The sequence below is a fragment of the Carcharhinus amblyrhynchos genome, chromosome 7, assembly GCF_965287045.1.
Source record: "Carcharhinus amblyrhynchos chromosome 7, sCarAmb.v2.hapA, whole genome shotgun sequence".
Taxonomy (NCBI): Eukaryota; Metazoa; Chordata; class Chondrichthyes; order Carcharhiniformes; family Carcharhinidae; genus Carcharhinus; species Carcharhinus amblyrhynchos.
Genome location: NC_137330.1, coordinates 91,334,973 through 91,357,335, shown reverse-complemented (window position 1 = coordinate 91,357,335; position 22,363 = coordinate 91,334,973). Strand labels below are relative to the sequence as shown.

Sequence of the window (22,363 nt, the reverse complement as noted above, 5' to 3'; positions counted from 1 at the left end):
TTAATCTTTAATATTTGGTATCTGATATTTAATGGTGCCACGAGCTGGAGGGCACCCTTCATCTCAGGTGGCCAGGCTCACCAAGACCACAGCACCACCACCTCTGCAGCTGTTAGTTAAGCGATGACTGGAGAAGCAGAGCCAGTTCTCAGAGTTATAACATTGCATAAAGAGGAGGGTGTCAGTGGTGGATGGATAGAAGGGCAGAGGCTGAGATGGATGGGTGGACATGCAAGGTAAGTGGGTGTGAGGTGTGATGTGGTGGAGCAGTTTTGAGAGGACAGAATGAGGGAATTGGAGTGATGCACATATCAGGATGGAGATGAATGCGTCTTTACATTCGCATTGCTCAAGACATTGAACTGCTCCCTTCACTGGATTGTGGCACTACACTTTGCCAGCTGACCTCTTGTTCCTCCTCCAATCATGTCATTTTCTTTTCCCGTCTGTCCCAATTTCTTCCTCCTGTTGCTGGGAACTGTCTCTGTCATCACAGCCCTCTGCAGCAGGTCACATTCGCAACCTTTGATTCCAGATAAGTTTAACATATTTCTGCGTTTCCCACATTTTATTGGTTCCCCCTCCTGACCTCCAGCCTCAACATGTTTGCACATTAAAAACCAGCCCAGAGAAGCAGGATTACATAACCTTAAACAAAACTAGAAAATGCTGGAAAATCTCAGCAGGTTTGACAGCATCTGTGGAGAGAGAATAGAGTCAACGTTTCGAGATTGGATGACTCTATATCAGAGCTCTGACAGAGCGGTGTGCAGAATGGGCAGAATGGCCTATTCACATTCAATGAAAATCAGTGTGGAATTTCTGACGATGAGAATTGAAGTTGGAAATTTACTGCTTCTGAGACAGTAGCTTAAGGAAAGAAAACATTGGAGAAAGGAAAGTTTTTAATTTAAAAAGCTGAAACATAGTGCTATGTGCTGCTTTATGATATTATTAATATGGAGAGAATTACCACTTTAATTTCCTTTACATCACAGCAGCTATTTGCAACGGTAATGAGCTCAAACCTTTAGTGGCTTGTTACTGCGATCAATACTTCATCCTATATTTGCTGAGAGCATTGTGTGTGTTTGTGTGGGAGAGAGAGAGGAAATAGTATGTATAGCTGCAGGACATTTGAGTGGTGATTCGGGCACAATTTGTTTATCTGTAGCCTTGTACAAAGTTGATGTTGTTGGAACCCAGTGTACTGTGGCGATGTTTGTATCGAGGTCATGTGTCACCCTGTTTTTCACAATAGAGCAGAACTGAAATGATTCAACCTCCCCGCAGAGTGCTGAGTCCTGCAAAAATATAAGATTGAATTGTACTTTATAATCTAAGTGGCTAAAGGAGCTGCGAGAAAGATATTACAGGTAATAAATCATGCACAGCATACGTTGAAGTAATGGAACTCATTCTGGAATGTATGTATTTGTGCATCCGTATACGAGTACGAACAGACTGGTGATGATGTTGGTGACGCAAATGTTATTTGCCCAGGATCTTGGTTGACACGGTGGTTAGCATTGCTGCTTCACAGTTCCAGGGACTTGGGGGTTGGATTCCCAGCTTGGTTCACAGTCTGTGTGGAGTTTGCACATTCTCTCTCTGTCTGCGTGGGTTTCCTCCGGGTGCTCCAGTTTACTCCCACAGACCAAAGGTGTGCATTGGCCATGCTAAATTGCTCATTAAAGTCATGGAAAGCCTAGGTTAGAGGCATTAGCAGGGTAAATATGTGGGATTATGGGCTGGGTGGGATTGTGTTGGTGCAGGCTCGATGGGCATCCTTCTGCACTGTGGGGATTCTATGATTCTGGTAGCATAAATACGGCTGAGGTCATACCATTATAATAAAGCATGGCATTCATCACAATGTGGCTGCACAATTGTTTTTCTCCAAATTAACCAAATATTTTATTCCCATTACACTTGTTATAATATTCCACTTTTTCTCCAAAATTTGTTGAAAATACTTAGAGGTGGATTTGTTGGCTTGGTAGTAAAGAAATTGAATGTTGCTGAAAAAAGAGACATGTTGTCAGAGCTTTTTATCTTGCAGTCATCAGGACAGGCATAAGAATGCCTAATTTTAAAGGGAACAACAATTTATGCTGTATGCAAAAAGGGGTGCGCTGATTAGGTGACAAGTCAGTTCTGATTGGTCGAGGCATTACCATGGTGAATGCACCAAGGAACTATTGTTCCCCCATATTTTTGTTTATGCCAGGTAGGTGAAATGTCTGAATATATTCATTTTGCCTGCAGAGGACAGGCCCCTGGCTAGAAATATGTGTAGCTGCTTGAGTTACATTGTGAGTCTGACCGATAATCTGAAATCGATTCTTTAGCATACTCAGAATTGTTCAGTAAATTCTGCCCAGTCGCGGAATAAGTTCTAATTAGACATTACGTTATGAGTTTTGCAAGCATGGGTTGCACGGTCAGTGTGCTGTGTATTGTGGATAGCCAAAGGGACGGACTGTTTGATACAATTTGCCAGTTATTGGGATTTACTGCCATCACACATGGCATTGCACTGACATTGAAATTCCAATAACATCGTTTGTGTGATAGGCAGAATGTCATTTTGGCTTGAAGACAACGTCCGGTTAGTGCAGAACACCATTTGTGTTGTTACTGCACAGCCTTTGTGAAATGGTTAATTTCATCTTAAAAAAAAATTTAAGATATTTTACCCTTCTAGGGAAATTTGAGATAGAATGGCCACTTTTCAGGTCCAGAAATGGTGGCCTTCCAACATTTTTGTGAGTACGCATAAGAAAATATAAATTAGGAGCAGGAGTAGACTACTCGGCCCTTCAGCCTGCTCTGCAGTAAGATCATGCTGATCTGAAAGTAACTTCAACCCCACATTCCTGTCTATCCCCAATAATCTTTAACCCCCTTGCTTTTTAAAAATCTATCTCGCTCTGCTTAAAAATGTTCAAAGACACTGACTGCTTTCACCACCTTTTGAGGAAGAAAATTCAAAAGACTCACAACCCTCAGAGAGAAACATTCTCTGTTTTAAACAAGCAATCCCTCATTTTAAACAGTGGTCCCTAGTTCTAGAATCTCCACAGGAGGAAAACATCCTTGCCACATCCACCCTGCCAAGACCCCCCAGGATCTTACATGTTTCAATCAAGTCACTCCTTACTCTTCTAAATCCCAGTGGATACAAGGTAGATTGTACTGGTCTTTCTCCCATAAGACAACCGGCACATTCCAAGTGTCAGTCCAGTAAACCTTCTCTAAACGTCTTCCAATGCATTTACACCCTTCTGCCATTCACTGTAGACTTCCCTCCTGCATTAGACCTTCCAAAATGCATCGCATTTATCTGAATTAAATTCCATCCGCTATTTCTCCGCCCAAATCCCCAGCCTAGCTGTATCCTCTGGCAATCCTCTACCTATACTTTGAAAGATTCTTCACCTTCACAAAGACAATACATGATCTAATGCGGAAAAGTGTGAGGTAATTCACTTTGGCAGGAATAACAGATGTGTAGAGTATAGGGCTAACGGTAGGACTCTGAATAGTGTTGATGAACAGAGGGATCTAGGTGTATGTGTACATAGATCCCTGAAAGTTGGGAATCAAGTAGATAAGGTTGTTAGGAAGGCATACAGTGTCTTGGCGTTTATTGGTAGGGGGATTGAATTTAGGAGCCACAGCGTCATGTTGCAACTGTACAAAACTCTGGTGCGGCCGCACTTGGAGTATTGTGTGCAGTTCTGGTCCCCACATTATAGGAAGGATGTGGAGGCATTGGAGAGGGTGCAGAGGAGGTTTACCAGGATGTTGCCTGGTATGGAGGGGAGATCCTATGAGGAGAGACTGAGGGATTTGAGGTTGTTTTCGTTAGAAAGAAGGTGGCTAAGAGGGGACCTTATTGAAACATATAAGATGATTAGAGGTTTAGATAGGGTGGACAGTGATAGCCTTTTTCTTCGGATGGAGAAAGCTAGCACGAGGGGACATAGCTTTAAATTAAGGGGTGGTTGTTATAGGACGGATGTCAGAGGTAGGTTCTTTACTCAGAGGGTGGTGAGGGATTGGAATGCCCTGCCTGCTGCAGTTGTAAATGCGCCTAGTTTGGGGGCGTTTAAGAGATCCGTGGATAGGTTTATGGATGGAAAGGGATTGGTTTAGGTTAGAGGGTCATTGCTTTTTAATTGGTTGGCACAACATCGTGGGCCGAAGGGCCTGTTCTGCGCTGTAATGTTCTATGTTCTATGTTCTATGTTCTATGTTCTATGCATATGGATAGCAATGCCATTTATATATGCTCATTCAACATTGCGAGCCTGTTCAGTCATGTGGCACTCGGGGAAGGCATAGAGATTTGTACTACGTCACTAGATATCACGGCGATCTAGATGCGTTGCTATTTTCTGAATCTATATTAATTGAAATTATGAACTTAGCTATCCATTCTGTTAAGTTTAGCTTTGATGCCATTGTGTAGCCCAAATAGATGATATTGCCATAGTGACCTCTCTACTACTAGTTCTCTCTAACATTTTTGTTGGCCTCCAACAATGCTCAGTATGTATTTGGCATGGCAGCATGTCCCCATGTCTTTAAGGCCACTCTGTTGACTCATAATGCTTGATAGTGCAGCTCCCATTTCTGCCTGAACGTTGGAAGTGCTGCGTGATGTGTTTAACCCAACAAGTGCAACACTTGTTATATTGCTAATGGAACTTATTCATTTATAAAACAAGGAATATTGTAATCTCTTACTGGGAGCAGAGCTCCATCATGCTGAAGGAAAATAAAAATGTAAATAAAAGAAACTTCCCTCTTGCTCAGCACGCTTCAAAATGAGCTGGGTCAGTGTCCCATAATGCCAGAAGAAAGACAGACTTCAATTCAACTTTATTGTCATTCTATAATGTACAAATACAAATACAACAAAAAGTGAGCTTGGAGGCTACCAAGATACAAAGGAAAAAGAAGCAAATGAGAGGTCACGGTCTCATGTGGACACCCAGGAATTTGAAGCTGCATTTAAGTAACACATTTCACGACCTCGGAACAACCCAAAATGTTTTAGAGCTGATGAAATACTTTTTCAAATATAGCCACTGTTGTAATCTGAGAAATGGACAGGCAATTTGAACACAGCAAGATTCCACAAACAGCAATCTGATAATGATCAGATAATCTCTTTAAACGTTGTCGCTTGGAGGATAGATAATTGGGAATGTTTACATGTAAGGCATATCAGCCAACTTGCTGCACACGTGAGGCCGAGCCTGAGGACAGTCCTGGCACTGCCACCCACAGCAGACCTGTGCACGTTCATCTTGCTGTCAGCTGCATATGCACCAAGTCATCAGAACCCTTGGCCTGAACCATACTTCCTCCAAGCCATTTGTTTGCCTGGCGACGCCTGGCACTCGGGGCTGGGGGCATGGAGAGAAGGCCTGTGTCCCTGTCAGCTGGAGTATTGTGACGGATCCTGTGTCTGATACTTCCGGAAGGATGTCCAGTCCTTGGAGAGGGTGCCGAGAAAACTTATTAAGGTAGTACTAAGGATGAAAGACTTCACTCACGTGGAGAGACCAGAGAAACTGTATTTGCTCTCTTTAACAGATGAGACAGTGCTCTGCATTCCTGCAAGTGTGGATTGCATCACTGTTATGTGATATATGCCAGACTCCACTTTCTAAAGTTCTTCTGGGCAGCCCTTTACCCAATGAACTTGAGCTCATCTCAAACTCTCTCCTTTCCAGCAGCATGTACTATCATCCTCACACACTATTCGCTGACCTACATTGATTCCCAATCCAGCAGTGTCTTCATTTTAAATGTTCTCCTGTTTTCCTTCACCATCCCTCACCCCTTCCTATCTGTGCGTTGGCACAGTGGTTAGCACTGCTGTCTCACAGCACCAGGGACCCAAGTTCGATAGCCGCCTCAGGTCACTGTCTGTGTGGAGTTTGTACATTCACCCCGTGTCTGCGTGGGTTTCTTCCGAGTGCTCCAGTTTTGTCCCACAGTCCAAAGGTGTGCAGATGAAGTTGATTGATCATGCTGAATTTCCCCTTAGTGTCAGGGGATTAGCAGGGTAAATAGGTGGAGTTATGGGGATAGGGCCTGGGTGGGATTGTTGTTGGTGCAGGCTCGATGGGCCAAATGGCCTCTTCTGCACCCTAAGGATTCTACCTAAAGTTGACAGGGTGAGTGCCGTGTGTTCCACAATTTGGGACTGTGAGTACTCCTATCAGGAAGTGTAAGCCCTATTTGTGATATGAAAGCAGTAATGCTAGCACAGAGGTTTGGAGCCTGCCTGTATCATTTTACACACTGCAGAGAATGCCACAGAAGGCAGGATCCAATTCTACATTGTGGACAGACTGCTTGGTGTATTCTGTTCTGCAAAGGGATCAATCAGAAATCTAATCCAACCCACTTGTGTGGCAAATGAATGCTGTCATAAATATTAGGAAACTGGAGAGAACTCACCTACTGTTCTTTCAAAAATGTCATGTGATCATTTACCTCCCCCTGACAGGGGGTAAGGTCTTATTTTTCTCCTCCAAAAGATGGTCTTTCTAACAATGCAGCATGCCCTCCATGTCAATTTGGATTTTAGGTTCAAGGCTCAGAAAATCTTGAATCCATAATCTTCTGACATGGAAGCAAGTGTGTTACCCCAGCCATGACACAGCAAGCTCCCACAAGCAGTAATGTGATAGTGACCTGATAATTTTTTTTTAAAATGGCTATGTTGATTGAGGGATAAATATTGACCAGGACATGGGGAATGAACCCCCCGCTCCGCTTCGACTGCGTGCCAAGGGATCTTTTACACTCAACTGAGAGTGTAGACAAGGCCTCAATTCAGTACTTCAGTCCTGGACTGGAACTTGAACCAACAATCTTCTGATTCGGAGCTGAGAGATAGATTGACATTTCAAGTCTCTGTTCCAAATTGCGATTCCTGTCAAAAAGTTAATGTGAGTTCCTGCATTGAATGGATGAACTGGGAAAATTTGAAGCCCTCTAAATCTGCATACATCTGCTTTGGAGCAAAGGATCCAAAATCTGATTTGATTTATTATTGTCACATTTTGATGTACAGTGAAAAGTATTGTTTCTTGCATGCTGTACAAAGCATACAGTTCATAAAGTACATAAGGTAGGAGGAAAGGAGAGGGTGCAAAATGTGGTGTTACAATCATAGGTAGGGTGTAGAATTATTGTCTGTTTGTCAACTGTTATTTGTTATTTATATCAATGACCTGGATGAGAATATAGGAGGCATGGTTAGTAAGTTTGCAGCTGACACCAAGGTTGGTGGCATAGTGGACAGTGAAGAAGGATATCTCGGATTGTAATGTGATCTTGATCAATTGGGCCAGTGGTCTGATGAATGGCAGATGGAGTTTAATTTAGATAAATGCGAGGTGATGCATTTTGGTAGATTGAACCAGGGCAGGGCTTGTTCAGTTAATGGTAGGCATTGGTGAAATTGACAGAGCAAAGAGATCTAGGGGTACAGGTTCATAGCTTCTTGAAAGTGGAGTCACAGGTGGACAGGATGGTGAAAAAGGCATTCAGAATGCTTGATTTCATTGGTCATAACATTGAATACAGGAGTTGGGACATCTTGTTGAAGTTGTACAAAACATTGGTAAGGCCACACTTGGAATACTGTGTGCAGTTCTGCTTACCCTATTAATAAAGGATACTATTAAACTAGAAAGAGTGCAGAAAGGATTTACTAGGATGCTACAGGGACTTGATGGTTTGAGTTATAAGGAGAGGCTGGATAGACTAGGACTTTTTTCTCTGGAGCTCAGAGGTGATCTTATAGAGGTCTATAAAATAATGAGGGGCACAGATCAGCTAGATAGTCAAATCTTTTCCCAAAGGTAGGGGAGTCTAAAACTAGTAGGCATAGGTTTAAGGTGAGAGGGAAGAGATACAAAAGTGTCCAGGGGCAATTATTTCACACAGAGGGTGGTGAGTGTCTAGAACAAGTTGCCAGAGGTAGTAGTAGAGGCGGGTATAATTTTGTCTTTTAAAAAACATTTAGATAGATACATTGGGTAAGATGTGTATATATGGGCCAAATGCGGGCAATTGGGACTAGTTTAAGGATTTAAAGAAAAAGGGCAGCATGGACAAGTTGAGCCAAAGGGCCTGTTTCCATGCTGTAAACCTCTATGACTCTAAAGATTAGCTTCATATAAGGTAGGTCCATTCAAAAGTCTGACTATATCGGGGAAGAAGCTGTTCTTGAGTCGGTTGGTACATGACCTCAGACTTTTGTATTTTCTTGCCGACGGAAGAAGATGGAAGAGAGTCTGTTCTGGACCCGTGAGGTCCTTAATTATGCTGGCTGCTTTTCCGAGGCAGCAGGAAGTGTAGACAGAGGCAATGGGTGGGAGTGTGGTTTGCGTGATGGACTGGGCTTTGTTCACAACCATTTGTAGTTTCCTGCAGCCTTGGCCAGAGCAGGAGCCATACCAAGCTGCGCTATATCTGGAAAGGATGCTTTCTAAAAAGAAAGAAAGCAGAGGATTGTCCTTTAAGAAATTCGGTGCCAAAAGAGTTAAATCACCTTCTGTTTTAACGTGAAGGAGTAATCTGAATTATACAGAACATGTTAAATGATGCATGTGATTCAGATTAGTTAGTCTAAGTGCTGCACGTTGCCTGGTTGAGGAAATATGAAGGTATTGTGCATAGGAAATAACATTGCTGTTAAATAGGATTGTGATTGATTGGCAGCAACTCACTTTCCATTTTTTTTTGTTATCCACTGAAGATGGAACATAACCTGTTTTGATACTGAGCGCCTGTACTCAATGTTGCCTAGGAGAAGCTTATGTAAGCATGACCTAATTAACAGTTAGAAGTAAATACTATTCATTAGAGTAGATTATTCTGGTACAATGAGACCAGATAAATTCCATATTTTCATCATTCCTTAATTATAACATTGCAAAATGTGTATGCATGTACTGAGATTAAAAAAAAGGGGGGAAATTTGTTTTCAGAGTTCCTTTTATTTCTGTCTCTGTCATTACTTAATTCTATATGGACAAAGCAGGTGACAGCTTCCGCGAACAGCAATGGTAACTTACGTCACTTTATTCTTTCACAGACAGGAACATGGAGAAATGAATGCTGTCAGGGTGATTTACTGTCAGTTTACAAGAATGTAAATCCAAGTGGAAATAATTTGTTTGGATTGAACCTAGGGAGAAGTGCAAGAGCACTATAGATGCAAACAGAATAATGAAGATAAAATGCTCTGCTATTAAAATGGCCCAAAAGCATGATATACTGGAAAGTAAAGGAGATTTGAGTCCGCATACTTACTTGATAATGTCAGATACTGGTTAGTTTTGTTAAGACAAAGATTGTAATAAATTCTCTAAGAACACAAAGGAAAACCACATTGGCATTTATAAAGGAATTTGTACATTTTTACAATCATTAATGAAACATTTATTAGAATTCTTTGAGATGGTAGTGAGCAAGATAGATAAAGTGGAATGAGTAGATGTAATAGTTCTTGGATCTCCAAAACGCATTCAATGAAGTACCACTTAAAACATTACTTAATAAGATAAGAGCTCATGGTGTTGAGGATGATATATCAATCAGCATGGATTGGCTAACTGATAGAAGACAGAGTTGGTAGTGCTAGGGGGCAGGACTAATGGGGGAGGGGCTAAGGGGGGGGGGCTAATGGGCAGAGGGGGCCCGCTGCCACTCTGCAGCAATTGGTGGAGGGGATGGAGAGGGGGTCCACTGCCACTCTGCGGTCCACGATCAGTTGGGAAGGCAGCGGGTCCACAATCAGTGGGGAAGGTGGGGGTCCGCAATCGATTTGGGCGGTGTGTGAGGTTGGCAGGGTCTGTATCTCGGGCCGCAGACTCCCGCAATGGCAGGAGGAGGAAACTGCTTCAGGCAGCCTGCAGTAGCTCTCTCTTTTCTTTCAGCCCCCTGCTACTCCTAATGCACATGTGCAGCATCTGCGGCCTGCACATGCGCACTGCCTCCCTCTGCAGTCTTTCGGGCTCCTTAAGCCCCGCTCACTGGCTTCCGCAGCACAAACCTGATGCACTCAAAATTTTGCAGGCAGAATATATATGGGGGAACTAAAAATGGGCCTAAAAGTCAGATCTGAAATATTCCTAGTTTCAAGTCCACCCAGAACTTAGAAGAAAAATAGTAAAATTGCTCCCAAAGAATCCACAGAGGAATCTAGGTGTATGTGTACATAGATCCCTGAAAGTTGGGAATCAAGTAGATAAGGTTGTTAAGAAGGCATACGGTGTCTTGGCGTTTATTGGTAGGGGGATTGAATTTAGGAGTCGCAGCGTTATGTTGCAACTGTACACAACTCTGGTGCGGCCGCACTTGGAGTATTGTGTGCAGTTCTGGTCCCCACATTACAGGAAGGATGTGGAGGCTTTGGAGAGGGTGCAGAGGAGGTTTACCAGGATGTTGCCTGGTATGGAGGGGCGGTCCTATGAGGAGAGACTGAGGGATTTGGGGTTGTTTTCGCTGGAAAGAAGGCGGCTAAGAGGGGATCTTATAGAAACATATAAGATGATTAGAGGTTTAGATAGGGTGGATAGTGATAGCCTTTTTCCTCTGATGGAGAAATCTAGCACGAGGGGGCATGGCTTTAAATTAAGGGGGGGTAGTTATAGGACGGATGTCAGGGGTAGCTTCTTTACCCAGAGGGTGGTGAGGGATTGGAATGCCCTGCCTGCTGCAGTTGTAAATGCGCCTAGTTTGGGGGCGTTTAAGAGATCCGTGGATAGGTTTATGGACGAAAAGGGATTGGTTTAGGTTAGTGGGTCATTGTTTTGTAACTGGTCGGCACAACATCGTGGGCCGAAGGGCCTGTTCTGCGCTGTAATGTTCTATGTTCTATGTTCTATGAATATAGACATGTTAAGTGAGTGGGCAAAAACTTGGCAGAGGGAATATAATGTACTAAAAAGTGAAGTTATGCACTTTGCTCGGAAGAATAAAGGAGTTGAATATTATTAAAATGGAGACAGACTGCAGAAAGCTGCAGCATAGGGAGATTTGGGGTTCTTGTGTATGAATCTTAAAAAGCTAGCATGAAAATCCAGCAGGTAATTGGGACTGCAAATGGAATTTTGGCCTTTATTTCAAAAGGAATGGAGTGTAAAAATAGGTAAGCCTTGCTAAAACTGTACAAGGCACTAGTTAGACCACACCTGGAATACTGGTAATGTCCCCTTACCTAAGGAAAGATATACTGGAATTGGAGACAGTCCTGAGAACATCCACGAGCTTGATCCCGAATATGGTGGCAATTTCTTATGTTGGGCCTGTACTCATTGAAGTTTAGAAGAATGTGAGGTGACCTTACTGAGACACATAGGACTCTCAGGGGGCTTGACGGGGTCAGTGCTGAGAGGTTGTTTCCCCTTGAGGGACAGTCTAGGATCAGAAGGCCATTCAAGATGGAGATGAGAAGGAACTTCTCCTCTAAGGGTAGTGAATCTGTAGAATTCGTGACCACAGAGGGCTGTGGAAGTTGGGTTGATTAATATGTTCAAGACTGAGGTAAACAGATTTTTAAACAGTAAGGGAATCAAGTTTTATGGCGATAAGGCGAGAAAGTGGAGTTGACAATTATCACATCAGATCAATCGTGATCTCATTGAATGGGAGAGCAGTCTCGATAGGCCGAATGGCCTACTTTTGTTCCTGCCTCTTATGGTTTTATGTCTTCTGTGTTTCGTATTACAATGCCTACACTTCAAAAGTACTTCATTGGCTATAAGACACTTTGAAACATCAGGTAGTCATTAAAAGCAATATATAATGTGAGTCTTTCTTTCTGCCTTAGATGAGATTAGCTAACTCTTTACGGATTGGGGAAATCTAGTCTATATAGTTCAATACTCACTATTGAACTAACAAGGGGAGTCTCGTAACTTTTATTTTCTTTCAAGGCTACTAGCTAATTATTCCTCTGCCACCGTCACCTCTGGTGCGTGTTGGCATTCTGGTGTGCCAGATGTGGAACAGTTAATAGGAATTACTGAACATTTTTGCATTAGGTAACTTGGTAGGAAAAGTAGACTGCAATTCTCCCATTGTGACCCACAACTTTTCTGTCAGGTCGCGATGGGAGATGCGTGTCACCGGCCTTGAACAGAGATTAGTGCGTCCGCCGGGAACGCATGTGTATCTCCCAGAGCCGGTGAACAGTCACCAGTCAGAACACACTGGCGGGAAGGAAGGTAAGTAATTTAAATCCTTTTTGCATGTATTTGAAATATCTTTATTAGCTCATTATCGGAACTTTTTAAGTTCTGATTGAATCTTCCACCCTGCCAGGAGTACTTCATTCCAGCGGCGTTCAGACTAGCTCCTCACATTCGGGGAACTAGCGGGAGACCCTGCCAGAATGAAGGGAAGGGCAATCAGGACCTCCCAGGGGGTCGGGTGGCGGGGGTGTGCCCTCAGGGCATGGGCACCCTGGCAGTGCCAGCCTGCACCCCCGGCACTGCCCAAGGGACAAAATGCCCATGCGCAGAGGGCACCTTGGCACTGCCCACCCAAGCATCGGCTAGTGCCAAGGGGGTGGGATCTCAGAGCACAGCGGGGGGGGGGCCCCGCTGCCACACTGCAGACAGGATTGGTCTGGGATGGAGGGAGGGCAGCAATTGGGGCAGGCTGGGGGAGGGGACTGCCAGGGATGGGATGGCTTGCCTCCAGCGATCAGCAGGGTGGGGGGTTGGCGGATCGCCACTGCTAGGGGGGGTTGGTAGGCTGTGCATCGGGGTGCTCCAGTCGGGAGGGGTCAGGGCTGGCCTGGGAATTGTTGTGGGGGCTGCGATCGGTCTGTGGGGGGTGCTGGAGGGGCAGCACTGCGGGGGTCCCAGGCTGGCTAGCAAATCAGGCCGCTGGCCAGCGAACGGGGAGTCTGACAGATTCTGCACATGCGCAGAATTCCAGAACTGTCAGACTCCAGCGTGAATAGGCCCCACCCCCTGGGTTTTTAATGAGATTCACGACTGGGACCTCTACAGTGCACAGAGTGGAGAGATTCGGGTGAGAAACTAAACTAACAAAACAGTCGGGAGTTAGGACAGTTCTCCCACCAATTCAGCATTTTTGGGAGAATCGGCTCTGTAATTTCTCTCTCCCTCTCTCTCTCAAAACCTTTCCACACCCTGGTGGGCCAGACTTACATCTGTTTCTGCAGCTAAGTATTCCTGGAACAGGTGGCTAGTCTTCTGCCTGGGGATTATAGCTTGAGGGGCACGACTCTCAATCCAGTATAGCCACACACAGACACACACCACTCAGACATGGGGAGAATGTGCTAACTCCGCACAGACAGTCTTCCAAGGTCGGAATTGAACCTGGGTCCCTGGCGCCGTGAGGCAGCAGTGCTAATCACTGTGTCACTGTGCTGTCTCCTTTTAAAACTAATAATTCCACTAAATTAGTCATGCTTTGATTGAGGTGGTTTTAATTTCCTTTTTCAGGTTTGCTTTCTTTCTCTCCTGATGTACAATGAACTATGATTCCATGGACAATAACAGTCCTTACATATTTTATCCTGTGATCAGTACCAAACCAGGTCCGATTTCTAGCCAACGTATGCACTTTATCTGACGTGATGCTGATTCTCTTTTCTCTGTCTGTGGAGCAGCTGTAATGGCTCCATTGTCATACAGCTGTGGCCAGCTAGCTGGAACGGTTCCATGTCATGTAGTTTTCCACTCTCTCCGTGCCCTATTAATAATATGTTAATTATATTGTTAAGATACACAGGCGAAGGGCATTGTTCAGTTAAGTACTTTGATCACATATAAACAGAGGATTGCTGGGACACTGTGCAAGGAGCGCTATGAGGCAGAATAAAGTTGATGAACGCTGTCAGGAAAGAAAAGCTTCATACCTTGGTTTTGACTTCACCAATTGGATTGGATGTGATTCATACGCTCACACTGCCAACTGATCTGGGTTCCCTGTGATGTATTTTAACAATTGTCCACCTGAATTAACTAGAATTGTGAAAATCATAGAATCCCTACAGTGCAGAAGGAGGCCATTCGGCCCATTGAGTCTGCACCGACAACAGTCCCACCCAGGTCCTATCCCCATGGCTTTCCCCTGCTAATCCCCCGGACATTAAGGGTCAATTTAGCATGGCCAATCAGCCTAACGTGCACATGTTTGGAGTGTGGGAGGAAACCAGCGCACCCGGAGGAAACCCACGCAGACACGTGGAGAACATGCAACCTCTACACACTCAGCCAAGGCCAGAATTGAACCTGGGTCCCTGGCGCTGTGACGCGGCAGCGCTAACCACTGTGCTGCTTACTTTGTTAAGGAACGAGATAATTTTCTTTCTTCCCCTCTTTGCTGCTGGTGACCTGCTCCCTAACCTGCGTTAGCATTACTGTGAACTGATGCCTAAGGCAGAGCAATGCAGTGATGACTCTCTCTCTCTCTCCCTCTCACACTCTCTGATTTACTCCCTCCCACTGAAATGTGGGTTGCATTAGCATTCTAGTTACTTGGCAACAGCAGATACGAAACAGCATTCCATTCTGCCGCAGGTTGATGCTCTTCCTGATGTCCCTTGCTTCATCTCTTAGATAAAAAGAATACATTTTGCAAGCTGAGGGAATCCAGATATTCAGCAAGTACTTTGTAACTAAAATGCTAATGAGAGATTGGAAACACCAAAAGTGGGTGAAATAGCATCCAAACGCAATTGAAAAGTCAATTTAGTGATAAATCATGAACTGATTTTTGCTAAACTTATCCACCGGAGGAGTTTCACTGCCCAAAATATTTGTGGGTATTGTTGGAACTTAGTATACTGTTTAAAAGTTTTGCAATGACCTTAACTAAATATGTATTTCAAAATTATTATTCACTCTGTGGATTTTGATTTTCATTTGATTAGATTTATTATTGTCACATGTATTAGCATACATTGATAAGTATTGTTTCTTGCGCGCTCTACGGACAAAGCATACCGTACATAGAGAAGGAAACAAGAGAGTGCAGAATGTAGTGTTACAGTCATGGCTAGGGTGTGGAGAAGGATCAACTTAGTGCGAGGTAAGTCCATTCAAAAGTCTGATGGCAGCAAGGAAGAAATTGTTTTTGAGTCAGTTGGAACGTGACCTCAGACTTTTGTATCTTCCTCCCGATGGAAGAAGGTGGAAGAGAGAATGTCTGGGGTGGGTGGGGTCCTTGGGTGTCACAGACGAGGCTGGAATTTACTGCCTAAGTTTTGTTGCCTTGAGGTTGGTGGTGGTGGCTTTTCTTAAGTTGCTGCATCTGTATGGTGAATATTTGCTGTTTGATAGGAGGTTCCAGGATTTTGATCCGGCAGTGATAGAGTAATGGCAATATATGACAAGTCAGAATGATGTTTGGCTTCAAAGAGAGTTTGAAGGTGATAGTGTTTCCATGAACTAGGCAATCATCAGAAATGTTAAAATTCAGTTAACTTTATGTGCAAACAAATTAAACTGAAACTAAGTAAACTGTGAGAGAGCCATTTTGGTTATAACTCAAGCTTCTTTCTTCACAAAACCACTTTTGTAATGGTTAGTGTAAAGTTTTTTCTAAAATGCAATAAGTGAATCTGAAGAAAGTTCCCTATGTCAATTATATTAATTTTGTCCTGATAAATTTCTCGCTAATTGGCATGTAATCAAATCTTAATTCAGATTGCCTTATTTTAGCTTGTGGCTTTATAATTATAAATATATAAAATGGGTTATTTCTTGCAGGAGATTGATGGTTTCCTCTATGAATATCATGCCTTGATCCAGAGATTTCCTAGCCATCTAGCTGGTCTCCAGCAGCTGTCTCTTCAGTCATTGCCTGCAGAAGCAGATGCGTTGGAACAGTTCTCCTGCCAAGTCAAGAAGCTACACACAGGATGGAGGAGGTAAAAAAACTTGGTGTTTTGCTATTCAGTTCATTTCTTGTTAATTTAGAATGTTTTTGCTCAACAAACTTAATGATCCAGTAATTTTATTAAGTAGTTTGAACAAAATAACACAAATTTTTTTGTACGTGATTTCAATTTGAAGAATTACAAATGTATAGCACTGAAGCAGACCATTCGGCCCAAGAGGCCCATACCTGTGTTCATGCTATATATAAGCCTCATCCCATCTTACTAACATATCCTGCAATTCCCTTCTCACTCATGCAATTATTTAGTGTTTTCTTAAATGTATCCAAAGTTTATTTATTTATTAGTGTCACAAGTAGGTCTATGTTAATACTGCAATGAGGTTACTGTGAAAGTCCCTAGTAGCGCCTGTTCAGGTATACTGAGGAAGATTTTAGCATGGCCAAAGCACCTAACCAGCACATCTTTTGGACTATGGGAGGAAACCAGAGCACTTAGTTTAAATCCACACAGACACAGAAAGAGTGTGTAGACTCTGCACAGACAGTGACCCAAGCTGGGAATCAAACCCAAGCCCCTACCACTGTGAGACAGCAGTGCTAACCACTGTGCCACTGTGCTGCCCATCCAAACTATTTGCATAATCTGAATGAAGCAACTTCAAAGATGAGTAGACAAATGATTTAGAACATATCTATGTGACCAATGAGAGCAACATCACTTTACTGAGTAGAATGTTCATTTTTCCAGAAACGTTAGGTACTATAGAAGTATACTATAGCTTTTATATTTGTCTCCCTTGCTTTTGTTGCAGCTATTGATTAACCTGGATGAAAAACCTTTTGTGCAGTGGCTTCAAAGCATTGGTCTGTCATGGCATAAAAGTGGGCAACTCCTAATATTTTTATTCGCATATGATGTAGCACTTTCTCATGGTATGGGGGAGAGGTGATTCTGTGCAATTAGGTTTGTTGTCTTAACATTCATTCAACAATTCCCTCAGCGAGCTGCGTTTTTTTTCAACCACTAAGTATTTGGTGTAGGAATCATTTTTTGATGAGGTACACAGGGGAGTCCCAAATGGCATTTGATACAGAACCACACAACAGCAAAGCTATAGCACATAAGTAAAAGCCATAGTAGCAACACGGGTATGAAATGGCTAATTGACAAGAAACAGAGTAGTGATTAATTGTTGTTTTTGAGCTAGATGAACCTTTGTAGTGGAGTTTCCCAAGGATCAATGTTGGAACCTTTATTTTTCCTGATTATATTAATGACCTCAATCTAAACTGATAAGGTTGATAAGGTTGTTAAGAAGGCATACGGTGTGTTAGCTTTTATTGGTAGAGGGATTGAATTTTGGAGCCGTGAGGTCATGTTACAGCTGTACAAAACTCAGGTGCAGCCGCACTTGGAGTATTGCATACAGTTCTGGTCGCCGCATTATAAGAAAGATGTGGAGGCATTGGAAAGGGTGCAGAGGAGGTTTATCAGGATGTTGCCTGGTGTGGTGGGAAGGTCTTATGAGAAAGGCTGAGGGACTTGAGGTTATTTTCATTAGAGAGAAGAAGGTTACGAGGTGACCTAATTGAGGCATACAAGATGATCAGAGGGTTAGATAGGGTGGACAGTGAGAGCCTTTTTCCTCGGACATAGCTTTAAATTAAGGGGTGGTAATTATAGGACGGATGTCAGAGGTAGGTTCTTTACTCAGAGGGTAGTAAGGGTGTGGAATGCCCTGCCTGCAGCAGTTGTGGACTCGCCAACTTTGAGGGCATTCAAATGGTCAGTGGATAGGGATATGGATAACATTGGAATAGTTTAGGTTAGAGGGTAATTAGATTGGTTCCACTGGTTGGTGCAACATCGAGGGCCGAAGGGCCTGTACTGCGCTGTTATGTTCTATGTAAATGTACAGGATGCAGTTTCAAGATTTATAGCTGATATAAAACATGGAAGTATTGTGAACAGTGAGATGGATCATGTAGAACTTCAAAAGGACACGGACAATTTGAAGCCCACCAACGCTTTATTTTCTCAGAAGACTAAGGAAATTTGTCATGTCAGCTACGACTCTCACCAACATTTACAGATGCACATAGAAAACATTCTTTCTGGTTGTATTACAACTTGGTATGGCTCCTGCTCTGCCTAAGACTGCAAGAAACTGCAAAGGGTTGCGAATGAAGCCTAGTCCATCAGTCTAACCAGCCTCTTATCCATTGACTCTGTCTACACTTCCCACACCCTCAGAAAGACAACTAGCATAATTAAGTACCCCATGCACACCAGACATATTTTCTTCCATCTTCTTCTGTCGGGAAAGAGATGCAAAAGTCTGAGATCATGCGCCAACCGACTCAAGAACAGCTTTTTCCCTGCTGCCATCAGACATTTGAACTAAGTTGATCTTTCTCTATGCCCTAGCTATGATTGTAACACTTCATTCTGCACTTTCTCCTTTCCTTCTCTACGAACGGTATGCTTTGTCTGTATAGCACATATGAAACAATATTTTTCACTCTATACTAATGCATGTGACATAAATAAATTAAATCAAATCAAGTTGATGGAATGGCCAGACACGTGGCAGATTGTTGTATATATGGTGTCTGTCTCTTTAAGACAGTACAGCAGAAGAGTGTCATCTTACTTGAGGGACTAATGGGAACTGAGAGTGAGTGATCACCCCAGAAGGGAGATTCCGCTGTCAGGTTGAGGCAGCAGTGCTAACCTCTGCACCTCCATGTCATCCACTTTGCAGAATACTCCAGTTCAGTCTTCCGTCTGGTCACCTGTCATTTTAATTTTCTAGGTTGAGTGAATGTGTGGGCATATGCATGGCAGATGCAGTATAATGTGAGTAATTGTGAGGTTATCCACTTTGGTAGCAATAATAGGGAGACAGATTATTATTTGAATGGGTGTAAATTGAGAGAGGTAGATATTCAGCAAAACCTTGGAGTCCTCAAAAGTAAGTGCACAGGTACAGCAGGCAGTAAAGAAGGCAAATGGTATGTTGGCCTTCATAGTGAGAGGATTTCAGTGTGGGAATAGAGATATTTTACTGCAATTAAATAAGGCATTGGTGAGGCCACAGCTGGAGTATTGTGTGTAGTTTTGGTGTCTTTATCTGAGGATGGACATCCTTGCTATAGAAGGAGTACAGAGAAGGTTTACTGGATTGATTCCTGGGATGGCAGCTCCGTCAAATGAGGAGAAACTAAGTCAGTTAGGATTATATTCATTGGAGTCTGAAAGAATGAGGGGGGGAATCTCATAGAAACTTATAAAACTCAGATTCAGAATGAATGTTCTTGATGTTGCGGGAGCCCAAAACTAGGGGTCATAGTTTGAGGATAAGGGATAAACCTTTTAGGCCTGAGGTGATGAGAAATTTCTTCACCCAGAGAGCGCTGAATCTGTGGAATTCACTGTAACAGGAAATAGTTGAGGCCAAAACGTTGTGTGATTTAAAGAAGAAATTTGATATAGTTATTGGGACTCAAGGGATAGGAACGGCAGGCAGGACCAGGATATTGAATTCGATGATCAGCCATGGTCCAAATGAATGGCAGGCTCAAAGGGCCGAAATGCTTCTATTTTCTATGTTTCTTTGTCTCATACTGACCTCTCTGTCACTGGCCTCCTACGCGCTAACCACTTTACTGCCATCCTGTTTTAACACTTGAATTCAACAGCATCAGACTGTGAAATCTGTCCCTTTTTTTTCCCTTTCTCTTTGCAGGTTTGGCTTTTACTGTCTTTTTTTTTCTTCTTTTGTCTTTGCTTTTGGACAGCACCTGTTGATTCGATTGTTCACATTTCCTCTGGACACCTTCCTCTCCTATTGTTTCTTTATTTGTTCCTTTATCACTTCTTCAGATCTTGCACCATCATCCCTTTAATCTGTCTAACCTTCCACCCTACCACAGAGCTCCCTGTTTGTTCTTTTTCCCACCCTCTGCAGCCCCTACCTCCCAGCAACCTCGCCCACACTGACACTTCTTTAAAACCCGTTATATTTCCAACTTTTCCCAGCTCTGCCAAAAGGTCACTGAAAAACATAAACTCTAACATCCCCAGACGTTATCTGACTGGCTGAGTATGTCCAGCACTTTGTTTTTTATTTCAGCATTCAGAAATCACCAGTGTTTCTGCAAGCTACATTCGAGACAGCTACTTTTTCCTGTATGTTGACCACTGCTGCCTGACAGCACCAGGGACCCAGGTTCAATTCCCGGCTTGGATCACTGTCTGTGCAGAATCCGCACGTTCTCCTTGTGTCTGCATGGGTTTCCTCTGGGTGCTCCGGTTTCCTCCCACAGTTTGAACGATGTGAAGGTTAGGTGGATTGGCCATGTTAAATTCTCCCTCAGAGTGGCCAAACAGGTGCCAGAGTGTGACGACTTGGCGATTTTCACAGTAACTTCATTGCAGTGTTAATGTAAACCTACTTGTGACTAATAAGTGAACTTTACTTTACTTTTAGGATATTTAAATTGAATGTCTGTCCTCTTTACTCTGTCCTGCTTTCCAGTCCTTTTAATTTCGGGGTGTAAATCAAGCTTCTTTGCACACCATTAGTTTTAACAGTGTGAATCTTCCTTGAAGGTAAAATTTGTCCTTTGTCAAATTTGCGGTTACTCCACTGAAGCTGAATAAGCACTCAATTTACAAGTCCTACATAGTATTATGTAACCAATATAAATACTGCCAGTTCCACAGAATAAGACGAGTATCTTAAGTACTATGTGTTCTGGACATGCTGAGAAAACACTTCATGATGTCTTTCTGTTGGATGTTGGTGGCTTTTATCAGTGAGAGATACAATGTATACAACCTCAAGAAAAAACATCACTGCTTTGCTCGGAATTCTTTTCAATATAGAACGTGAAGCCCCCCAAGGGAAGCAGGAGAATGGCATGTGGCATCAAATTGCTAAGATTAGGGTAATGTATCTTGTATATTGGGAAGGAACAATGGTGTATTTAAGTGGCATGTAGGTGAACCATTGTCATCTTGTGTGATTCCTACACCAAGTACTTAGTGGTTGAAAAAAGTGCAGCTCGCTGAGGGAGTTGTCGACACTGTTCTCCTTCCCTCCCCCCGAGTGGTGTTTTGTGTGAATGAGGGAGTGTAGTTCTGCTCTAATCCTTCCAAGTATGCATTGACGAAGAACGAAGAAAATTACTGTGTAGGAACAGGCCCTTCAGCCCTCCAAGCCTGCACTGACCATTCTACCCGACTGGACTAAAATCCCCCTACCCTTCCGGGGACCATATCCCTCTCTTCTCATCCTATTCACGTATTTATCAAGATGCCCCTTAAAAATCACTACCATATCCGCTTCCACTCCCTCCCCCGGCAACAAGTTCCAGGCACTCACTACTCTCTGTGTAAAAAATTTGCCTCATACATCTCCTTTAAACTTTGCTCCTTGCACCTTAAACCTGTGTCCCCTAGTAATTGACTCTTCCACCCTGGGAAAAAGCTTTTGACTATCCATTCTGTCCACACCTCTCATAATCTTGTAGACTTCTATCAGGTCACCCCTCAACCTCCGTCGTTCCAGTGAGAACAAACCAAGTTTCTCCAATCTCTCTTCATAGCTAATGCCCTCCATGCCAGGCAACATCCTGTAAATCTTTTCTATATCCTCTCCAAAGCCTCCATCCACATCCTTCTGGTGGTGTGGTGACCAGAACTGAACACTATATTCCAAGTACAGCCTAACTAAGATTCTATAAAGCTGCAACATGACTTGCCAATTTTTAAACTCAGTTTCCCGGCCAATGAAGACAAGTATGCCAAATGCCTTCTTGACTACTTACTCCACCTGCATTGCCAGGCTCAATGGCCAATTGGCCATTAAGTCTGCTGCACCATTCATTTTGATCATAGCTGATAAACCAATTCAGTAATCAGTCCCCACTTTCCCCTAATATCCTTTGATCCCTTTAGGCACAAGAGCTGTATCTAACTCTTTCTTGAAAATATGTTTTGTCCTCTTAAACAGTTTACCACATATTTTTAGAATATGATCCCTGATTCTGGACATATCTACCATCAGGCACATATTTCTTGCATCTACCATGTCTAGTCCTGTTAGAATTTTATAGGTTTCTGTGAGATGCCCCCTCATTCTTTTAACCTCTAGCAAAGATAATCCACAGTGCAGCACTGCTGCCTCACAGCACCAGGGACCCAGGTTTGATTCCTGCCTTGGGTCACTGTGTGTCTGAAGTCTGCACATTTTCCCTGCATCTGCGTAGGCTTCCTCCAGGTGTGCTGGTTTCTTCCCACAGTCCAAGGATGTGCTGGTTAGGTGCATTGAGCATTCTAAATTCTCCCTCAGCACACCTGAACAGGCGCCGGAGTGTGGCTCCTTTGGATTTTCACAGTGACTTAATTGCAGTGTTAATGTAAGCCTAC

At 43.3% G+C, this 22,363-nt stretch overlaps 1 protein-coding gene across 1 annotated transcript in view; it reads left to right on the top strand.

Moving 5' to 3' along the window:
• The window catches only part of LOC145345608 (uncharacterized), a 99,453-nt gene that overhangs the window by 19,101 nt on the left and 57,989 nt on the right, over positions 1-22,363 (top strand). The window contains exon 7 of the mRNA XM_080193440.1: positions 15,795-15,955. Within this exon, the coding sequence (XP_080049566.1) occupies positions 15,795-15,955 (161 nt within the window). The remainder of the gene's footprint in view (positions 1-15,794; positions 15,956-22,363) is intronic.